The 20,780-nt window shown below is 46.8% G+C and overlaps 1 protein-coding gene across 4 annotated transcripts in view; it reads right to left on the reverse strand.

Annotated features, from left to right (window-relative positions):
* Positions 1-9,608: 9,608 nt before the first annotated feature.
* LOC103307133 (zinc finger protein 436-like) overlaps positions 9,609-20,780 on the reverse strand; it is a 34,412-nt gene continuing 23,240 nt past the window's right edge. For 2 of the 4 annotated variants that reach the window (XM_065569647.1, XM_065569646.1), the window contains exon 4: positions 9,609-15,141. In XM_065569647.1, coding sequence (XP_065425719.1) covers positions 13,445-15,141 — 1,697 coding nt within the window. In that variant the 3' untranslated portion in view covers positions 9,609-13,444. Of the gene's footprint in view, positions 15,142-15,424; positions 15,569-20,780 lie in introns of all 4 variants that reach the window. The other 2 variants (XM_024113869.3, XM_065569645.1) reach the window with 2 other exon arrangements.

The following is a 20,780-nucleotide window of genomic DNA, read 5'->3' on the forward strand; positions in this document are numbered from 1 at the left end:
TAGCCCTGCGCTGCCATTGTGCCCCTTCCACATTGCCACCTGCCCAGTGCCCTGCTCTTATGCCAGTGCCCCATCACCCACAGACTTCCCCCACAGATCCTTATGCCCAGCACCCCCTGCCTAGAGACCCCTCCCACTGACATCCCACCACAACTACACAGCACCCTGCACACCATACCCTCTGCCCAGCTCCCCCACCCACAGATCCCCTACTGTCCAGCACCCCCTTCACAGTCCCACCATCACAGCTGTACAGCACCCCATATTCCTGAGGGAATTCTGCATCAAATTCTGTGCATAATATTTTAAAATTCTGATTTTTTTATAATAAATAAATGTGAAAGCTCCACCATGGCAGTGGGGAGCACAGGCCACCGGCTGCATGGAGGTGGGAGATCACCCTGCAGCCTTCCCACTCCCCTGGGACAGGGACTTGGCAGTGAGGCTGAAGCTGACCCTGACACAGCACAAGGGCCAGGCCTGCCACAGAAACACCCTGGGGCCCTGCCCCTTTTGTGCCAGGCACATCAGATGTGGGCAGGGAGGCTCAGCCCAGCATCAGGATCCAAGTGCAGAGGGACTTAGTGTGGGGGTAGCCAGATGGGAGTAAGAGGGTTCTGTGGGGGGGTAAGAGGGTTCTGTGGAGGGCAGTCTGGGTGCAGGCAGCTCAGTGGGGGATCTGGATGCACAGGGAGGTGGCAGGTGCAGGGGCAATGGAAATCTGCAGGGGGGACCAAGTGAAAGTGGTTGGAGCTCAGCGGGGTGAGGGAGGAAGTCTGGGTGCAGGGGAGGTGGGGTTGTTGTACTTAAAGTACTGCACAGGATCTTTTCAGGGGGAATAAGGCAAATGCCACATTCATTGGTAATACATGCATCAATCAACACTGTATCATATGCATATGATCTATATTACACTCATGCACTCACATACACACACACAAACACACTCTGTCTTGTTTTTGTTACCAACTAGTTGCTCCCCTTAACTTCACTGGCCAGGTGAGTTAGATAGGTGGAGCCGGGCTTCTGCTGATCTGGATCAATGCTCCGATGTTGACAAGACCCAGGGTCCTCTGCAAGACACCTCATATTTATAGCAGCTTCCATCTCATGCAAATCTATGCCAGATTCAAAATCTGTGTCTGTTGGTCCTTTGTGCTGCTTCCTTCTGGGTGTTGTCCCAATACTGTTCAAAGAGGTTGTTTCCAAAAGAAGGTGCTGTTCAAAGAGAGTGTTTCCAAAAGAAGGTGCTTGACTCTAACTCCCCCCCCCCCCGAGGCTGTCAATATGTCTGCTCTTCTTTAGTGAGCCCACGTGACAAGTTTGATTGTCCTTGGATCTGGCTTCCATCCCCTCTCCAACTAGCTGTCTGGAGGTGCTTGCCTTCCACGCCTGCTCATTCACAACTCATTCATTCAACATGCCAATTGATTAAGGGAGTGTGGGGAGGGGGAATCTTATTCTACTCCTAGCAAAAATACATTTTTCTTCTACTTTAACTATCCTTAGGGGCTATAACATTATACCAAGGCTTAATACAAAGTATTCTATAAGTTTTTCTACATAGGGTCTGATACAAAGTTCCTATATCAAAGGACCTGATACAAAGTTGTATGAAAATAGCTTAATACAGAGTTATATGAAGAGGCATAATACAAAGTCATATGAAAGTTAGAGGTTATATATGGATAGACTTAATACAAGGTTATATAGAGAGGCATAATACAAAGTCATATGAAAGTTATGTGAAGATGCTTAATACAGAGATTTATCTACAGGCTGGGGTCCAGGTGCAGGTGGTTAGGGCTCAGTGGGGAGGGTGTCTGTGGGGGATAATCGGGGTGGTACAGATGCAGGGGAGGTGGGGCCTGTCAGGGTGAGGGTTTGATTGGCCTGCTTAACAAGGGAGCCCCAGCTGCTGCCAAGGGGATCCGCATGCTGGGACCCCGTTTTCCCTATCCCAGGGATTGGTAACCTTTTGCACGTGGCCCACCAGGGTAAGCCCCCTGACGTCCACAGGTTTGGCTGATTACACTGCTCTGCAGCCAAAATGCTTCTGAAATAAATGTAGTCAAACTTTACTAATTCTGGGTCACTGAGAATGAAAATGATGCTTAAAATTGTTGACTGTCTCTAGTTTTCAAGATATGCTATTGGGTCAGTATATACGACCCTTGACTTGGGAATGGCGGAGGATAAATGAGTTATAAAGGGAAGGGATCTCAATTTAAACCAGAAATGACTAAAATACATCTTTGACTGGATCTATGAATAAATCTATGACTGGGTTTGGACAGTACTTGCTTTTTAGGCAAAACAATGAATGATGCAATCTGAAGCTGGTATTGCGTCATACATGATATGAATTGCATCATGTTATTCCTAGAAGTCATGGATGATACAATCATAACGAAGCTTACATCACTCTGCTGAACAAATTGCCCTATATCAGCTCTAGAAATCATACAGTGTCGTGCTCTCTTATTTGTCAGTATTTGATTTTGCAAAGGGACACATTTCTGTTTAGCCAAAGTGAGCAGAGATGCCTCGTACTTGTGTGAACAGTGCAGATAACTTCTGCTATGTTTGTGGTGAAGTGACTTTTGCATCACAAAAGTGCAGTAAAACCACTATGGTTAAGAAATCCTATCACCTTTATTTTGCCTGTAAAATGGAGATCAGGACAAGAGGTGGGTCCCACACATATGCTGCAACACTTGTGCAACAAATCTTTGCCAGTGGTTGAACAGGAAAAGGAAATCTATGCCTTTTGCAGTGCCAATGATTTGGAGAGAGCCAACAGATCATACCAGCAATTGTTACTTCTGCATGGTGCCTCCAGTTGGGAAAGGTGTGTCAAAGAAGAAAAAGTGGACTGTGCATTATCCAAACATTCCATCAGCTATACGCCCAGTACCCCACGGAGAAGGAGTGCCAGTTCCTGATGCTCCAGAATCATTCTCACTTGAGTCAGACGAGGAAGAGGATGAAACTTCTGGTCCTGAACCATCAATGTCACAGGACCCACATTTTCTCCCATCCTCCTCCTCTGAACCACACCTCATAACACAAGGTGAATTGAATGACCCATTCTTCTTCATGGAAGGTGATCTTGTAGCCTGCAACAACATCGATGGTGTGATGGCAGCCCTCAACATCGTTCACGATCCAGATGAGTGGAGACTATTCACTGATTCATCGAAGACGAGTCTTAAAGCTGTTTTACTGCATAATGGCAATGTTTTGCCATCAATTCCAGTTGGTCATGCAGTCCATATGAAGGAAACCTATGACAACATGAAACAACTTTTGAGGTGCATAAACTATGACCAACATCAGTGGCAGCTTTGTGGCGATTTGAAGGTTGTTGCTCTCTTGCTTGGTCTGCAGACTGTATACACAAAGTACTGCTGTTTTCTCTGAGAATGGGATAGTCGTGCAAGAGATTCCCACTACATCAAGAAAGATTGGCCACTCTGACAGTCATTGGAGCTTGGGAGGAAAAGTGTTCAGCATCCACCACTTGTTGAATCAAGGAAGATTTTGTTACCACCCTTACACATCAAGCTGGGTCTGATGAAGAACTTTGTCAAGGCCATTGACAAAACACAAGCAGCTTTCAACTACCTCCATGGAAAATTTCCAAGGTTAAGTGAAGCTAAGATAAAGGAAGGTGTCTTTGTTGGTCCTCAGATTTGTGAACTTCTTCGAGATGATGCATTTGACCATGCACTGCGTGGCAAGGAAAAGAAGGCATGGAAAGCCTTCCAGTTAGTGGCAATAAATTTTCTCGGAAACAACAAGGCAGACAACTACAGGTTGTTGGTGGAAAACCTCCTCGAGGCATACAAAAGCCTTGGTTGCAACATGTCACTAAAGATACATTTTTGCACTCTCATCTAGATTTTTTTCCACCGAACTGCGGAGCAGTGAGCGACGAGCACGGCGAGCGATTTCACCAGGACATTGCAACAATGGAGAAATGCTATCAGGGAAAATGGAGCCCATCAGTGCTTGCAGACTATTGCTGGACAGTGACAAGAGATGCTCCATTTAATGAATACAAGAGACAAGCCAAGAAGTGCCGAGTAGACACTGAATAGGACTAAACTATGTACATAATAGTTTTTTGCCTTTTGTTTCATAAATTTTTTTATTTATATAACCCTTTTGCTGATTTTTAAAGTGTTACATAAACAGGACAGGTGAAATATTATCATGTAAAGCAACCATAAACACATGAAAATACCTAGGTTTACAATTTATGATTAAAACTCTACTATCTACACAATATACATAGACATAAAATGTAAAAACTTAAATATCTTAGAAACAGTAGCCAATCAGTTGTTTTAATTGTCATATTTGAATTCAGCACATTAAAATACATAATAAATAGCACATTTTATCTCTGAAGCAGATGACTTCTCAAAAATTGTAGACCCGTGTTATGGCTCCCACTGGCTGCGGTTTGCTGCTCCAGGCCAATGAGGGCTGTGAGAAGCCACTGCCAGCACATCCCTCGGCCTGCAGCCCCTCATTTGCCTGGAGCTGCGATCGGCCAAACCTGCGGACACAGCAGGTAAACAAACTGGCCCGGCCCACGAGGGGGCTTACCCTGACGGGCCACGTGCTGAAGGTTGACGATCCCTGCCCTATCCCCTTCTCTTCCCCATCCCATGCTCCTTCCTTCCCCACTGCCTCTGTCCCCCTGCCCTGCCTGCCCCACCATGGGCACTCACTGTTGTACAAGATGAAGGATGGCTCCCAGCACACAGAAGGGAGCTCAACCAGCACTAGAACCCAGAAGGTGGTGTCCAGCTGCAAAGTCCTGGGAGCTGAGCAGTACCTTCTTTTTTCAGCCTGGTTGTGCAGCTCTGCAGTCAGAGTAGGTATGCTCGTTCCACCCCCCTCCCCAAGACCCCACCTCCACCTCTTCTCTGCCTCCTCTCCCCTGGTGAACATGCTGCGGCTGTGCTCATCCCCCACCCTCCTGCCAGCAAACAGCTGATCGGCGGCAGGGAGGGGGAGGCCGGGAAGGGAGCAAGCTGTGAGAAGAGGCAGGGGAGGGGAGCTTGGCTGCCCTACTGCAGCAGGAGCCTTAGTGCCAGGAGCACCAAGCTTCTGCCCCCCGCAGGAGAGAGCGGGGGGCAGAGAAGAGTGAGCCTGGTCGGGGCCCCCCTGGAGTGTGGGCCCGGCTCCATGGAGCCAGTGTCTCCATGGTAAATTTGCTACTAGTCACCTGAAAGTGAGAACAGGCATCCACGTGGCACTTTTGTAGTCAATGTTGCAAGGAATTTATGTGCCAGATACGTTAAACATTTGTATGCCCCTACATGCTTCAACCACCATCCAGAGAACATGATTCCATGCTGATGATACTCATTAACAAAATAATGTGTTAATTAAATTTGTGATTGGACTCCTTGGGAGAGAATTGTATGCTTCCTGCTCCTTGGTTTTACCCACCTTCTGTCATATATTTTGTGTTATGGCAGTCTTAGATGGCAACCCAGCATAGAATATCAGGGTTAGAAGGAACCTCAGGAGGTCATCTAGTCTAACTCCCTGCTCAAAGCAGGACCAACCTCCAACTATTTTTTTTACCCCAGATCCCTTAATGGCCCCCTCAAAGATTGAGCTCACAACCCCGGATTTAGCAGGCCAATGCTCAAACCACTGAGCTATCCCCCCCAAGTGTTGTCTGATTTAAGAACACTTTCATCAAAGATACGACAAAATGCAAAGAAGGTACTAAAATGAGATGTCTAAAGATAGCTACAGCATTGGACCCAAGGTTTAAGCATCTGAAATGCCTTCCAAAATCTGACAGGGATGAGGTGTGGAACATGCTGTCAGAAGCGTTAAAAGAGAAACACTCTGATTCAGAAAATACAGAACCTGAACCACCAAAAAAACCCACAACCTTATATTGGTGGCATCTGAGGATGAAAATGAATGTGCGTTGGTCTCTACTGCTGTGGATCATTATTGAGTGGAACCTGTCATTGACATTGGTAGTGTAGCAGGGCTGTCTTTATGATTTATGGGGCCCTACACAGTACTATTAAACTGGTGCCCCTATACCTGACTTGCTCTTAGCAACACAAAAATAAGCTTACCGTATTGGAAAACTTGCCACATGCCCTTTATTAAAAACAATTTAATTGTGCTGCCTTCACCCCAACTTCTGCACAGTGCCACCTTCACCCCAACACCTGCATTTCCTCCCACCTGTGACCCTAAACCGGGCCCTGCACTGCCAGCATGCCCCACCACACCTCCCCAGTATCCCACGTTCCTTTATGCCCAGCAACTCCTATGCCCAGTGGCCCCTCACCCAGAGATCTCCACCACAGAGCCCTATGCCCAGCGATCTCCCCCCACAGACCCTGCCCAGTGCTCCTCTCACAGCCCCCCCCAACTGCCTTGCACCCCATATTTCTGAGGGAATTCAGCACCAAAAAATTAAATTCTGTGCACAGTATTTTAAAATTCTGCAAATTTTGTCAATAAATAAATGTGGAGGCTCCAGCGTGGCAGTGGCAAGCATAGGCCACTGGCTGCATGGAGGTGGGAGATAACCCTGCAGCCTTCCCCCTCCCCTCCTAGGATAGGGACTTGGCAGTGAGATACCACTGTGTTCATAGGCGCCAACTTTGTGGGTTCTCTGGGGCCGGAGCTCCCACAGAAAAAAATTGGTGGGTGCTGAGCACCCACTGGCAGCTCCCCATGGCCCTGCCCCACCCCCCTGCTCCAACTTGCCTCCGCCTCCACTGCAAGCGCGCCGCCGCATCCTGCTTCTCCTCCCTCCCAGCCCTTGTGCCATGACACAGCTGATTCATGGGGCAGGCAGGGAGTGGGAGGAGGGAGAATGCCACACACTGGGGGAAGAGGTGAGGCTGGGACGAGGATTTGGGGATGGGATCCAATAGGGGCAGGGAGGGGGAAGAGTTAGGGCGGGGACTTTGGGGCTGGGGTTGGAATGGGGGCGGGGCCAGGGGTGGGGATGGGGTGGAGTAGGGACAGGGCCAGGGGCGGGTGGGCACGGGCACCCACCGGTGTCAGAGAAAGTTGGCGCCAGTGGCTGTGTGGATGGCAAAAGGCCATAGGGAAATATTTTGCATGATGGCTGGGATGTCAGCCATGACACAAAATCCATTTGAATGACAAAAAAGAAATAGCTGATACCAATGGCTGAATCCAGCCCTCATCAAGGCCCTTGCCTGCCACTGCTCTGGGCCATCAACTCCCAAACGGCCTTTCCTTCTCCCTAAAATAGAGCATTTCCCTCTAATCCTGACAAGTGAAGAGGTGCTTGGGATTTGCAGTTTAATAAGAAAGAAATTATATTTAGGCACCAGTCTTTTTTTTCTGCTCTGATTCATACTCCTGGTTGCCACACATGGCTCAGTGGGTATAACTCAGCATGCAGTTTCAACAATGCTTCAAGAGTGGGCCTGGAGCCATAAGCAGCAAAGTCTCATTTGAGACTGCCAACAGAGGGAGTGTTATGTGAACATGCAATAGTGATAAACTTATAGTGCTTTTTGATCATTGACATAAATTTTGTTGAAAAAGTAGACAAGATCTTAGAGTTCTTTAGATTCTGGAAATATGCTATTGAGTGCCTTCCATGTGTGGATTTGACAGGTGATCAACACAGATATATATTGGGACACTTCTTGGAGTGCACAGGCTAGTAGTCACCTGCCACCAGCAAAGGGGAGTGTTGTCTGTGCCAGCTGGATGTTAGCATCAAAATTGAACCAGCCAGTCAGGCATTCAAACACCCTTCTCTGAGCTACACCAGCCCTGCTGGTTGATAAGAAATGCACCCCAGCCCTTGAGTCCATTCAATGCACCCCCTTCTGGTGATGAGCCCCTGTTCACCAGAGACCTAGAAAAAACCCAGATCCTCTGTTCCCAAAGCAATGGTGTATCCCAGGTAACTAATTTTATTGTAAACCAGTGCTCCTGTTTCACACATAGCACTTGAGTGCAGTTATAAAACAAAAGGAAATTTATTTAAGAAGGGATAGAGATTTAAACAGGAACAAATGTGAATGATAGAAAAAAATGGGTACAGACAAAACAAAATCACAAAATGTGACCTAGACTTACTGGTAGTTTACCTTTTATATCTAATAAAGTAGATTCTCACCCCTCACATTTCATTCTATTGCAGAAATTGCTGGTCCCTAGGAGCCATGGCCTTATCTTTCATGAAGCACCATTGCTTCTCAGGGATCTCATTGGTGAATGGACCCAGAGTGTTTTTCTCCATCATGTTATATACTGAATTAGTGTTTTTTCTTTATTCACAGAAAGGGCAATCCCCTCACTGTCATATCATCCTTTTCACTTCCAAATGGTTTCAATGTCTATAGTTTGTCTTTGATGGTTTCCATTGGCTTTTCTGGGTTGGTGCAAAGGTTGACAATTGAGCACCGCATCACATAATTGGCTAGCAACGGAGGGGTGACAATTTCCTCCCACTTGAATGGGCTGTCCTCACTGAAACATGATTGGGATGACTCACTTTCACTCCAAGACCAAATAAGCATAATTTTCAAAATAGTTGCATTATTCCTTATATATTACCCATACATACATCCTGTAGTGATCATGAGTATCAATAATTTACAAGCTTTCAGTAGATATCTCACATGCTCTCCTTCCTGGATAAATATTATGAAAGCAGTGTATTAGGTGTGATGAGTTTGTCAAGTCTGAGACATGATTTGCTTATGAAGAACAGAGACTCCTTTGCCAGTTGGCACCCGTGTTTCATCACACATGCACTGAGCCACACTGTCACACCCTGATATAATAGAAAGGTAGGACACCTCCCAGTTAATGAAAATAAAATATAGAGAAAGGATCAATAAGGTGCGAAAATGACAAAGGTTGGAACTCTCCTTTTCTCTTAGTCTTTGGATTCATGGGTAATAAGAGCTAAAGTTGCAGCTCAGGAACCAGAGGATCGGGTATGTCGCTCTGCACACCACTCTAGCACCTTTCTCACATATAGGGAGACAGGTCAAAGCTGGTGTTGACGTTATGACTTCCTTCCCAGAGGGGATAAATCTCTCAATGGTTATGTCACCACTTTAAATATTGGGAGTATTCTTCCAATGACCTAGCACTGTCTACACTGGGGCTCAGATCAATTTAACTACTTCTCTTAGGGAAGTGGATTTTCACACCCCTGAGACATGGCTATCTATTATAACTTTTCAGCATAGACCCTGCCAACTGATGTGCCAAGATTACTTCTGCCCCTGCTTTCCTTCTGCCAGCCTGGGAATCCAGCACCCTGTCTTGCTGAGCCAGACACACCCATCTGCTCCAACACAGACCCAGGGTCTGAACCAAGTGCCCAAAAGCTGCAGGCTTAACTGAAAGCAGCTCACAGAAGTGTTCTTGTCTTTAACACTCAGATGCCCAACTTCCAATGGGATCTAAACCCAAATAAATCCATTTTACCCTCTATAAAGCTTGTACAGGGTAAACTCATAAATTGTTCACCTTCTATAACACTGATAGAGAGATATGCACAGCTGTTTGTCATCCCCCCTCAGGTATTAACACATACTCTGAGCTAATTAATGAATAAAAAGTGATTTTATTAAATACAGAAAGTAGGATTTAAGTGGTTCCAAGTAGTAACAGACAGAACAAAGTGAATTACCCAGTAAAATAACATAAAACATGTAAATCTAAACCTAATACAGTAATATAACTGAATACAGGTAAAATCTCATGCTTAGAGATGTTTCAATAAGTTTCTTTTCTCAGACTGGATGCCTTCCTTGCCTGGGCACACTCCTTTCCCCGGTACAGCTCTTGTTCCAGCTCAGGTGGTAGCTAGGGGATTTCTTATGATGGCTCCCCCTTTGTTCTATTCCACCCGCTTATATATCTTTTGCATAAGGCGGGAATCCTTTGTCCCTCTGGGTTCCCACCCCCACCCCTCCTCACTGGAAAAGCACCAGGTTAAAGATGGATTCCAGTTCAGGTGACATGATCACATATCACTGTAAGACCCCAAGCCTTCATTCCTCCCAGCCTGACTCACAGCAAGGCCTGCCTGCAATCACAGCCATCTACAGTCAGTCGTCCTGGTTAATGGGAGTCTTCAAGATTCCAAACCACTATTAATGGCCCACACTTTGCATAATTATAATAGGCCCTCAGAGTTATATTTCATATTTCTAGGTTCAGATACAAGAGTGGTACATTTATACAAATAGGATGATCCCACTCAGTAGATTATAAGCTTTTAATGATACCTTACAAGAGACCTTTTGCATGAAGCATATTCCAGTTACATTATATTCACTCATTAGAATATTTTTATAAAATCATATTGACTGCAACATCACAATGGCTATTCCATTATAGCTTTTCAGCATAGATCAGCCCATAGATGGCTTGTTGATCTGAAAGGCAATGGACTCCAGCCTTTTCCTTGACATTGACGGTTGATGATTCCAGCTTACCTACTTAACAGTGCCTTCCCTGAGATCTGTGGGCAAATCAGGTTTGAAGTGTGCCTTGGATACAGACAATGTGGCCCAATCAAATTGGAATAAGGCAAAATTTGGCCTAAAGTCAGCTGTTTTACCCCAGAAGTTTTCTTAAAATATCTGGTATTTCAAACCACATTCAGTGTGGATGTGTGAACCCCCAAACTATCAAAATATCAAGAAAATATCAAAAATGAAAGAAAAAAACATGGCCAGTTTTGAGGAGGTTTCCATAGCCTGTCCTAATGGTTAAATGGCCATGTTCTAAGAGCTGGCCTCCTCAAAAATGAAAAGGCATCTCAGCACCCGTTAAAATAACTGGACACAAAAATTTGTGACAGAAAAACTGCATCATGCATCCATCACTATTCTTAAAAGTAAGTGGAGGCATCTTGTGACAGATGTCACATCTCTTGTTCGCAAAAAAGAAAAGAAAAGAAAAGAAGTAGAAGAAGAAGTGGGGAACTCAGTGACTTTGCAGTCCAACTGGGTAAAAGGTTATATGACTCATCTCCTCAAGTAGATTTCTTCTTAATAAAAATTGACTTTGAAGCTAATCAAAATAAGTTCCATTTGAAAAAGATAAAAATTAAATCTATACTGGGTCAGTATTCTCATATACACAATTTCTCACACACATTCCCCCACCCCAACCTTTGGAGTGAGGTTTTACATCAGGACATTTTAGGCCAAAGGGGGTAAATTACATCAAATTATCTTTTAAGGATTAGTCACCATTTCCTATATTACTAACTAACTTTAAAAAAGCAAAACTAAAAAACAATACAAGTTTTGTTCCAGTATCGTTCAGTTTATCACACAATTAGTCTCTCACTCTTTCATCCATAACTTCATGTTTAATTTCATTTTCATTGGTAAGAATAATCTACCCAAAGATTAAAAAAAAATCTTCTCATATATGTTAGTTTTCTTTTAATCCCCCCCCTTCCACCAGTGAACGCTTGAGAATAGTTGTGTTTAGGGATTAAATACAATCCTAGATCTAAATATCTGTAAGATAACAGACATAATGTTTCTATTTAAAAATAGCTATTTTTCTGCAGACATCTCAAATTCAACACTGATTTCATCTTACACACAATTATAGCACCTAAAAATGGTGAGATCAACCAAAACATCACTTCTATTTCCTCCACATCAGAATGGTTAAGGACACCATTTCTCAAATTTTAGGATTATTTTAAGAGACCTCTTGACTTCAAGGGTAGTGAAGCACTGGAATGGGTTACCTAGGGAGGTGGTGGAATCTCCTTCCTTGGAGGTTTTTAAGGTAAGGCTTGACAAAGCCCTGGCTGAGATGATTTAATTGGTGTTGGTCCTGCTTTGAGCAGGGAGTTGGACTAGATGACCTCCTGAGGTCCCTTCCAACCCTGATATTCTGTGATTCTATGAATTGAAGTATAGTGTGATCATTTGCACTTCCTTCAGTTAGTTGCACAGTTTGGGGTCTGCTGCTGTTCACCATTTCAAGTGGAAATTTAGAAACACAACTTTTTCTTTGATAATATGTCCAATAGCTTGGACTATTCGCTCCTGTTAATTGAACTGCACTTTAGTTTTTTTCATGTCATCATGTAAGGATAGGGGGAAAAACAAAACTAAAGTAAGAAATTATGATTGTAACAAATGGTGATTTGTCTGAACATTCCTAATAAATCTGAGCTACATTCTGTCAAACAAAACTAATATCCAGTTATACGACCAAACAGCTGTCATGAAAGATAGAAAAGCCATATCACAGTGAGGTAGAAGACACATTCATTTTCAAGTAAAGTGAAATTCCAGCGCCAGTTACACCTGATGACTCAGAATCAGGATGAGAGATTCCCCCATTGCAGTCTCCTCTGATCCATTGAAACCTGCTTCACTCAGTGCTGTCTCATTAGTGTTACTTACAAAAGTTTTAGCGTCTTCATAATGGGGGGGAGGGGAACAGCCAACCTTCACAGAAATGGCTTTGCCAATAGAGGGAAACTGGAATTTAAACTCTAAATGATCACACAGTGCTTGGGATCAATTTGAAATCCCCTTCCAGGTCTGTGACACTTCCATCTCCCACCCTAATGATTCTGATTTAGGATCAAAGACATTCAATCACCATTCCCAAGCACAGAGAGCTAAGAACACTACCTCATCAGACACTTTGGGAAGTGAAGGAAGGTAACAGTTATTGGGTGTGGGGAAGGAGTGAATCCCTCCAACACAATCTCTCTCTTTGCAGCACCACAGAGGTTGAAATGCCATTTATTTTCCCATCCCTGTCCTGATCTTGATATTTAAATGTAAAAAACCCTCAAAAACCTGCTGTTCAGCACAATCCAGGATAACACGAGAACAATTGGGAATGAGTCAATCTGTCCTCAAAGAGGAACTTGGTGACTCTAACAATAACTTTGCAGTGGGAGAAAGAGTATAAATGTGATGCTCCAGGTTTGTTTAGACTAGGAAATATGATGGAGTTGAGGTCAGATCAGGAGGAAATGTGCTAGATAAACCCAGCCACTATACAGGGCCCATGTCTTTACTGCAAGAATAGTTTTATTTTTACATCAGGAAAGTGAACTTAAGCTAGCTAACTCCATGGAAACCACAGTGATGAGGCCCAGGTAGATTTTACCTCGATGTAGATCGTTGAAGATATGCCCTATCTCCCCCACCTGGAATGATGGACAGTCCTGGTAGAGAGGACACATACACTGATGACTCATAGGAAAATGGAGTTGATAGAAGGGATCACAGGAGTCACACCAAAGAAGGGTAAGATTCAAAAGGCAAAAGTGGGCAACTCATCTGTGGGAGTTGAGGGACTACAGTGTGCAAAAGATGCAAAAAGTCTTAAAAGCCACTTACCTGGGAATTGTCAAAAGAAAGACTTAAAAAAATTGACAGCTCTAAACAAGGTTTTTATGGTATTTAGCTCCGTTACAAATTCTCTGATGATAGATAAGGCATGAGCTCTGAGTGAAGCTTTTCCCACTCACAGCATTCATAGGGCCTCTCTCCAGTGTGGATTCTCTGATGTGCAGTAGGGTTTGATCACTGAGTGAAGCTTTTCCCATGTTTACTGCATCCATAGGGTCTCTCCCCTCTGTGTATTCTCCAATGTCTAGTAAGGGCTGAGGTATGATTGAAACTTTCCCCACACACTCGGCATTCATAGGGTCTCTCTCCTGTGTGGATTCTCTGATGCGCAATAAGGACTGAGCGCTGAGTGAACCTTTTCCCACAGTCACTGCATTATAGGGTCTCTCACCTGTGTGGATTCTCTGATGTACAATAAGGTTTGAATTGTGAGTGAAACTTTTCCCACACTCACTGCATTTATAGGGCCTCTCTCCTGTGTGGATTCTCTGATGTGCAGTGAGGTTTGAGTTCTGAGTGAAGCTTTTCCCACACACACAGCATGCATAGCGTTTCTCACCTGTGTGGATTCTCTGATGCGTAGTAAGGTCTGAGCGCTGAGTGAACCTTTTCCCGCACTCACCACATTCATAAGGTCTCTCTCCTCTGTGTATTTTCTGATGTGTAGTAAAGTGTGAATGCTGAGTGAAACTTTTCCCACACTGACCGCATTTATAGGGCCTCTCTCCTGTGTGGATTCTCTGATGTGTAGTAAGGTTTGAGCTCTGAGTGAAGCTTTTCCCACACACATAGCATGCATAGCGTTTCTCACCTGTGTGGATTGTCTGATGCATAGTAAGTTCTGAGCAGTGAGTGAACCTTTTCCCACACTCATCACATTTATAGGGTCTCTCTCTGTGTATTTTCTGATGTGTAGTAAGGTGTGAACGCTGAGTGAACCTTTTCCCACAGTCACTGCATTCATAGGGTCTCTCTTTCATGTGGATTTTCTGATGTATAGCAAGGTGTGAGCTACGAGTGAATCTTTTCCCACATTCACAGCATTGATAGGGTTTCTCACCTGTGTGTATTCTCTGATGAGTAATAAGCGTTGAGCTGTTAGTGAAGCTTTTCCCACATTTACAGCATTGATAGGGTTTCTCACCTGTGTGGATTCTCTGGTGGATAATAAGCACTGAGCGCCGAGAGAACCTTTTCCCACAGTCACTGCATTCATAGGGTTTCTCGCCTGTGTGGATTCTCTGATGGATTATAAGCGCTGAGCTGTTAGTGAAGCTTTTCCCACACTCATAGCATTGATAGGGTTTCTCTCCTCTGTGTATTTTCTGATGCGTAATAAGGACTGTGCTCTGAGTGAAGCATTCATAGGGTCTGTCTTTTGTGTGCATGATCTTATGTCGAATGAGAGCTGAGTGGTATTTGAAGTTATTCCCACACTCGCTGCATGTATTCTCTCTCTCTCCCCTGAAGATTTTTGCCTGGAATGTGGTTTCTTTGAGTTCCCTGTGAGTTCCTTGAAAACTAATGGGTTCATCCACTTTTTCCTGTGTCTGGTTTCCCTGATATCTCTCTGGCCTGTGGTGACTTTCACAAGCTTTCTCCCATTCATGACTACTGGAAACATTCCCTTTGGAACTTTGTGATAATGCCCCACATGCTTCCACTTGCTCAGCATCTTCCTGCTGAGGAATCTGCACTTTGTTCTTGTCCACCATCCCATAACCTGCTAGAATAGAAAAGAAATCTCAGAATTAGGGATGAAAGGGCAGAGAGCAAACTAAAATAAGTATTGGAGAGACAGAAAATAAAAATAAAAAATAAAAAGGGTAGGGGAGAGGGGAGGGGATGAATTTTGCCTCCAAATCCCATCCAAGCACTCAGTAGGAAAGGAGAACTAATGCCAGGTGTCAGTCATGATCTGTAGGAAGACATGAATGATATCTGCTGGGGACTCACAGAGCTCACAAAGTCTGTGCGGGTAATCCCAGCTGTTTCCCTTGGGCACTTACAGATTCTGGGTTGGTTTAATGTTTCCTCATCTGTGCAGGGATCTCTTAGGATCTCTTTTTCATCTGAACTCTGGAGATCTAGGACCCACAACTCTTCCCCTTCTTCCAGCTGGGAGACCACATCAGGTTTGGAAACAGGAAACCCTGTTCAGGGGTAAGAAAACAAGGGAGATCAGGGGAGTTAATGGGAAATATGTAATAAAAAGCATTCTATTAGTTTAAGCCCAGTTCGTTTTCAACAAGTAAAATTGCAAGGCTACCTCCCCTGATGCTCAAACGTGATGGACATAAGCTCTGCTTATGAAGCATTTAACTATGCACATCTCTGCTAGGAAAATACACAGCCAGACACTCATTATCAAAGAGGTGCCTAAAACACAGAGAATGGAACTGCATATCCCAGAAATTGAAGACTCCAGAGAGAGGACAAGTCCCCCTGGAATTGCACAACTGACAGAGAGGTTCAGGGACAATGAGAGAATCCTATGGAAGCTGATAACAGTAAGCATGGGCTGGTGGGGTTCAGTGAAAAAAGGAACAGGAGAGGTAAGGATATCACAGAATGCTGAGCTCGGTGTGGTACAGCAGGGCCAGAGAGCACCAGGAGAGTGGTCCTATTGGGTTGTGGGAAGTGGGTGGGCACAGGCATGGGCTAAAGGACACTCCCCCAGCCTTCGGGGAGGATCCACAAGATCCATGAACTCAAATAACTATGGGGGACAACCAAAAATATAACAGGGACAGGTGTGAAGGTCAAAGGGCCAAAACTAGGGAACCACAAGGGGACACTGAGTAGAGAACCCTGGACAGCACCCACTGCTCCTCAAAAGCATTGAAGGAGCCAGAGGATGCCAGGGGAACTCTGCCCGGATGTGTGAATGGATAAGGAATGAAAACAGGCCCCACAGTCACAGTGCCCCCATCCTCAGCCAACCTCCTTTCCCTGGTGTTGTAAATGGCCACCTTGGCCATAGCTAGGAGGAGGTCGATTTTGTGGTGCCACAGATAGGGTGTGCATTAATAAAAAGGGGCGGGGAAAAGTGCAGCCAGAACCTCAATAAGAGGTTCTGGAGCAGCCAGAAGAGTGGCTGCAAGATGGCTGCAGATAAACATGTGCCAGGGTCTCCCTCACACTGCAAAAAGGGCAGGCATCAGGAATGGGATGAGCCATGCCAGGTACATGCCCATGATCATGGCTCCATGAAGGAGCCACCAGCTAATATCCCCAGCAGGCCGTGGAATCAAAATGGAGTAGAGGCTGGCACACTGGGGTCCTCACCCTTTACAGCTGGAAGAAGGTCCCACCACTTGGTGTCGGAGCAGGACACGAGGGTGGTGAAGTGAAGAGTGTGGAGCATGAGTGTGTAAAGATGGTCCCATGGCACGGTTCAGAAGCAAACCAGCCGCAAATCACACAGCCAGCTCAGGGTACAAAGGTGTGGGGGCTGAGAGGGCTCACAGGGGCAGGGGACCAATGCAGAGATCCGGAGGGCCTGGGGTAAGGGACAGGCAGGGATACCCTCTCATAGGACCTGCTCGAGGAAAGACCAAGAAGTGCGCATTAAGGCTGCCTCCACCTCCTGAATTACATGCCGGGGGGTACCAAGGGCGGAGAACCTCATGTGCCAGCCAAGTGCATAGGGATCCACTCAGTCCCCCCAGTCGTAGCCCAGGAGGTCTCAGATTCTGGTAACTTCTGCCAGGACCAACCTCTGGTGCACCAAAGGTGACTCTGCCACCTGCACATGAAGATGAGGATTGTGTAGCAGGGGCTCCTCAAGGAGATCTACCCCCATCTGTGGCCACCATGGACGTGGTTGCCGAAACCAGCTTCCAGGTCTGGAGAAGGTCCTAGTAGAAGACTGGGAGCTCAGAGAGGTCTTGTAGAAGACCTCTCAGATGGAGATGAAAAAGCTGCCAGTCATATCAAAGCCCTGGGAGCCGGTGGAGGAAGACATAAGCCAACATACTCCATGCCAAGCTACCTGAACCATAAAGGAGTCTCTGCAGGGCCTGGAGGTGGAAGACATGGACCTGAGCATGCAGGCACACCAGACCCTGTCCTCCTTCCTCCAGGGGAAGATGCAGAACCCCCACAGAGACCCAGTGCAGCCCTGGCCAAAAGAACTCCAGAACCAGCTTCTGGAGCCGGGCCAGGAACCCCAGGGCTGGGCACAGGGTGTTGAGCCAGTGCCCTCCCCTGAAGGGAGAGGCACCAGAGGAGTCCTGCCCACTGCCATAGCTGCTCAACTGTCATACCCTCATGGCCCCCTCCCTCAGGGGGAGATACATCAGCACTGCCTCTGGCTAACGCTGTTGCAGGCATCGCAAAGCATTTTGGGGAGGGTCAAAGGTGTGAGTGTGCAGTGGAAGGTTCCTTTACAGGCTGCGAGAGGCCAAAGGGGGAGGGAGGAGCAAAGCAGAGAACGGGTTAACTCAACACTTCAGCTAGTTCAGCCCGAAGATAAGACACTGGCCCCAGTCCAAAGTCACAATGCCCAATGAGAAGTCTGCAGCTGTGCTCATATCTTACCCTATGCCAGCAAGCCATGAGAAAAGGAGAACTAAGCTGAACAGGACTGCCGAGATTGCAAAAACAAGCAATATGGCAAAGGCCAGCAGATGGGGGGGGGGGGAGTTTTGCGTCCCTGGAACTGGTGTGTTTTGTGAAAGCTGAGGAGGCCACAAGACCCAGTTTGTACTGGTACAAAGGGCATGGGGAACAGAGGTCCCTGAACAAAATGCCCCTAAAGAACCCGGGACTTAAAAACCCTCCTGGGAGCTGGAGTAAGTTGGAGATCAACAGCAGATCCTGGACGACCTATGCACAGGACCCATCCACCCCTCCCCGTCTTCTTCTTACGTTACACCCAGGCTTGGCCAGCCTTGAGTAGTGTGGGTGTAAGTATGAAAGTGGGTTAGGGCTTTGGGCACTAACGCTTTCTTCCTTCCTCTGAGTGATGTGGGGAACCCCAGCACTCTCCGCTGTTATTTTATTATTTTATTAGTAAAGCTTTAAAACTTAGATACTTGGTGTGCTCCGTCATCTCCTCCCCTAATGATCCTGCAGCCTCAGCCTCATCACCTGATGCCTCAGGCAGATTGGTAACAGAAATCTACCACACAACCACCCTGCCCTCCAAATCGTGCCAAATCCAGCAGAGAAGGATGCGTGGCAGAAAGATAGATGCCAAGATAGAGCAGTGGACCCACGCCCCACCAAATGGCCCGAAGGGCGGGTGGGAGGGAGCTGGCCTGCCATCCATCCTCGACCACCAAGCCAGAGCTCTTGACCCAGCTGACCCGGGCAGAGGAGGCTGCCAAATAGATCACTTGGCAGGCCTCCACCTGCACCAGATCACCTGGGTCCTGGACCACGAGAAGCATGTCATCGGCATATGCCGACAGCAAAAGCCGCATCTCCAGCTCATGGACCACCATTTCCATCAACCTCCAATAGAGGAGACAAAGGAAGGGCTCAATGGCCACAGTATACAGCTGGCTTGACAGCAGACAGCCCTGTGATACCCCTCACCCAAAGTTGACAGGTGCGGTCAGGGTCCAGTTGAGCCTGATTAAACACTCTGTGGAGGCGTACAGCACCTGGCAAAAACCCATGAACTGGGGCCGGAGGCTGAAAGCCCGCAGTGTGCCCAGGAGATACCTGTGGTCCATCTGGTCATACGCCTTTTCCTGATCCAGAGACAGGAGGGCGAACAACAGACCATCCCCACACCCAAGCTCAAGGAGATCCCAAACCAAATAGAAGTTGCCAAAGATGGTCCAGCCCAGGATGATGTAGGTCTGGTCAGGATGGACCATGTCCTCCAGCATGGACCCCAGTCATAGCGAGATGACCTTCACCCTGACCTTATAGTCCGTGCTGAAGAGCGAGATAGGACACCAATTCTGGAGGTCCCTCTTCTTCAGAAGCAAGGTGAGAACAACTCACCAGCATGACAGAAGAAGGACCCTGCTCCCCAAGGACTTGGCCCAGATGATGGCAAGGTCCGGGCCAAGAACATCCCAGAACAGGCACTTATTGGTGGCCATGAGATGGAGGGCTTCCGAGAACTCAGCCAGAGTGAGAGGCAGCTTCAGACAGTCCTGGTCGCCCACGCTGACCATTGGGAGTTCATTCCAGAGCACCTTACAAGTGTCACTGTCATTCAGATCCGGGGAGAAGAGGTTTGGTGTAGAAGGCCCTGGCCCTTCCATGCAACTCTTCTAGATCCGTGATGGGGATGACGTCCTCTGCCAAAAGGCAGATGACATGGTTCTTAGCCCCCCTCCTTTTCTCCAGGGTATAGAAGAAATGGGAGCCGCAATCCATCTCCCGGAGGAGACAGATGCGGGATCCAACAAATGCATCCAGGGCCCGCCGGTCCTCAAGGGCTCGGAGCTCCTTCCCCTTCTCCCAGCATGCTCCACAGAGGGATGGATCCCCGGGGCTGGTGACCAGATGCCTCTCCAGCACCAAGACCTCCCGCTCCAACTGCTTTATTGCCGCATCCCTCCACTGGCTAGCACCCCAGGAGTAGTCATGGCAGAAGATCTGGGTGCGCACCTTCCACACATCCCACCATCATCACACTGAGGGAAAGACACACCTCTGCCTCTGCCAGGCCAGCCAGAAGTCCTGGAAGGACACTATAAAGCCCACATCCTCCAGCAGGTTATTATTGAAGTGCCAGTAGGCCAGCCCCGGCCTCTCAGAGGTAAGAGAGGCTGTCACAGCCACCAGATGGTGGTCCAAGAATGGGGCTGGCCAAATGCTGGAGGAGTGGGTTCACAAAAGATGATGACAAGAAAAATAAATGCAGTCCTACCAGGAGTGGTGTGACCAATTTTCCTCCACCTGGACATAGGTGAAGGTAGAATCATCATCCGGGTGGTGGTCACGCCAGACACCCACCAGAGAATGGTGATCTACAATCTCCCAGAGACATCTGCGGCAGCCAGGCTTGACTCAGTCCCCATGCAGTCCCACTCCTCGAGGATGCAGTTAAAATTCCTGCCCAGGACCAGGCACTCATGAGGATCCAAGGAGCCGAGGAAGGCGGACATCTGCTGGAAAAAGTGTACCCGTTCCAGGCCCGATGTCGGGGCATAGACATTAAGTAGGTTCAGTGTTAGCCCCTCCATATGGACTTGGAGATGTAGCAGGTAACCCAGCATGACTTCAGCAACCCCCAGCACCTTGGGCTGTAGGTCAGAGGAGAACAGGGTGGCCACTCCAGCTGTATTAACTGTGAGATAGCTTGAATACACCCTGTCCCCACACTCCAGCTAACAGCTAGCAATAGGCCTTATTCCCTGTGGACTAGGAAAAGGTTACTACAGGGTAATTGGAGTG

This window comes from Chrysemys picta, chromosome 16 (genome assembly GCF_011386835.1).
Source record: "Chrysemys picta bellii isolate R12L10 chromosome 16, ASM1138683v2, whole genome shotgun sequence".
In the NCBI taxonomy this organism is placed as follows: Eukaryota; Metazoa; Chordata; order Testudines; family Emydidae; genus Chrysemys; species Chrysemys picta.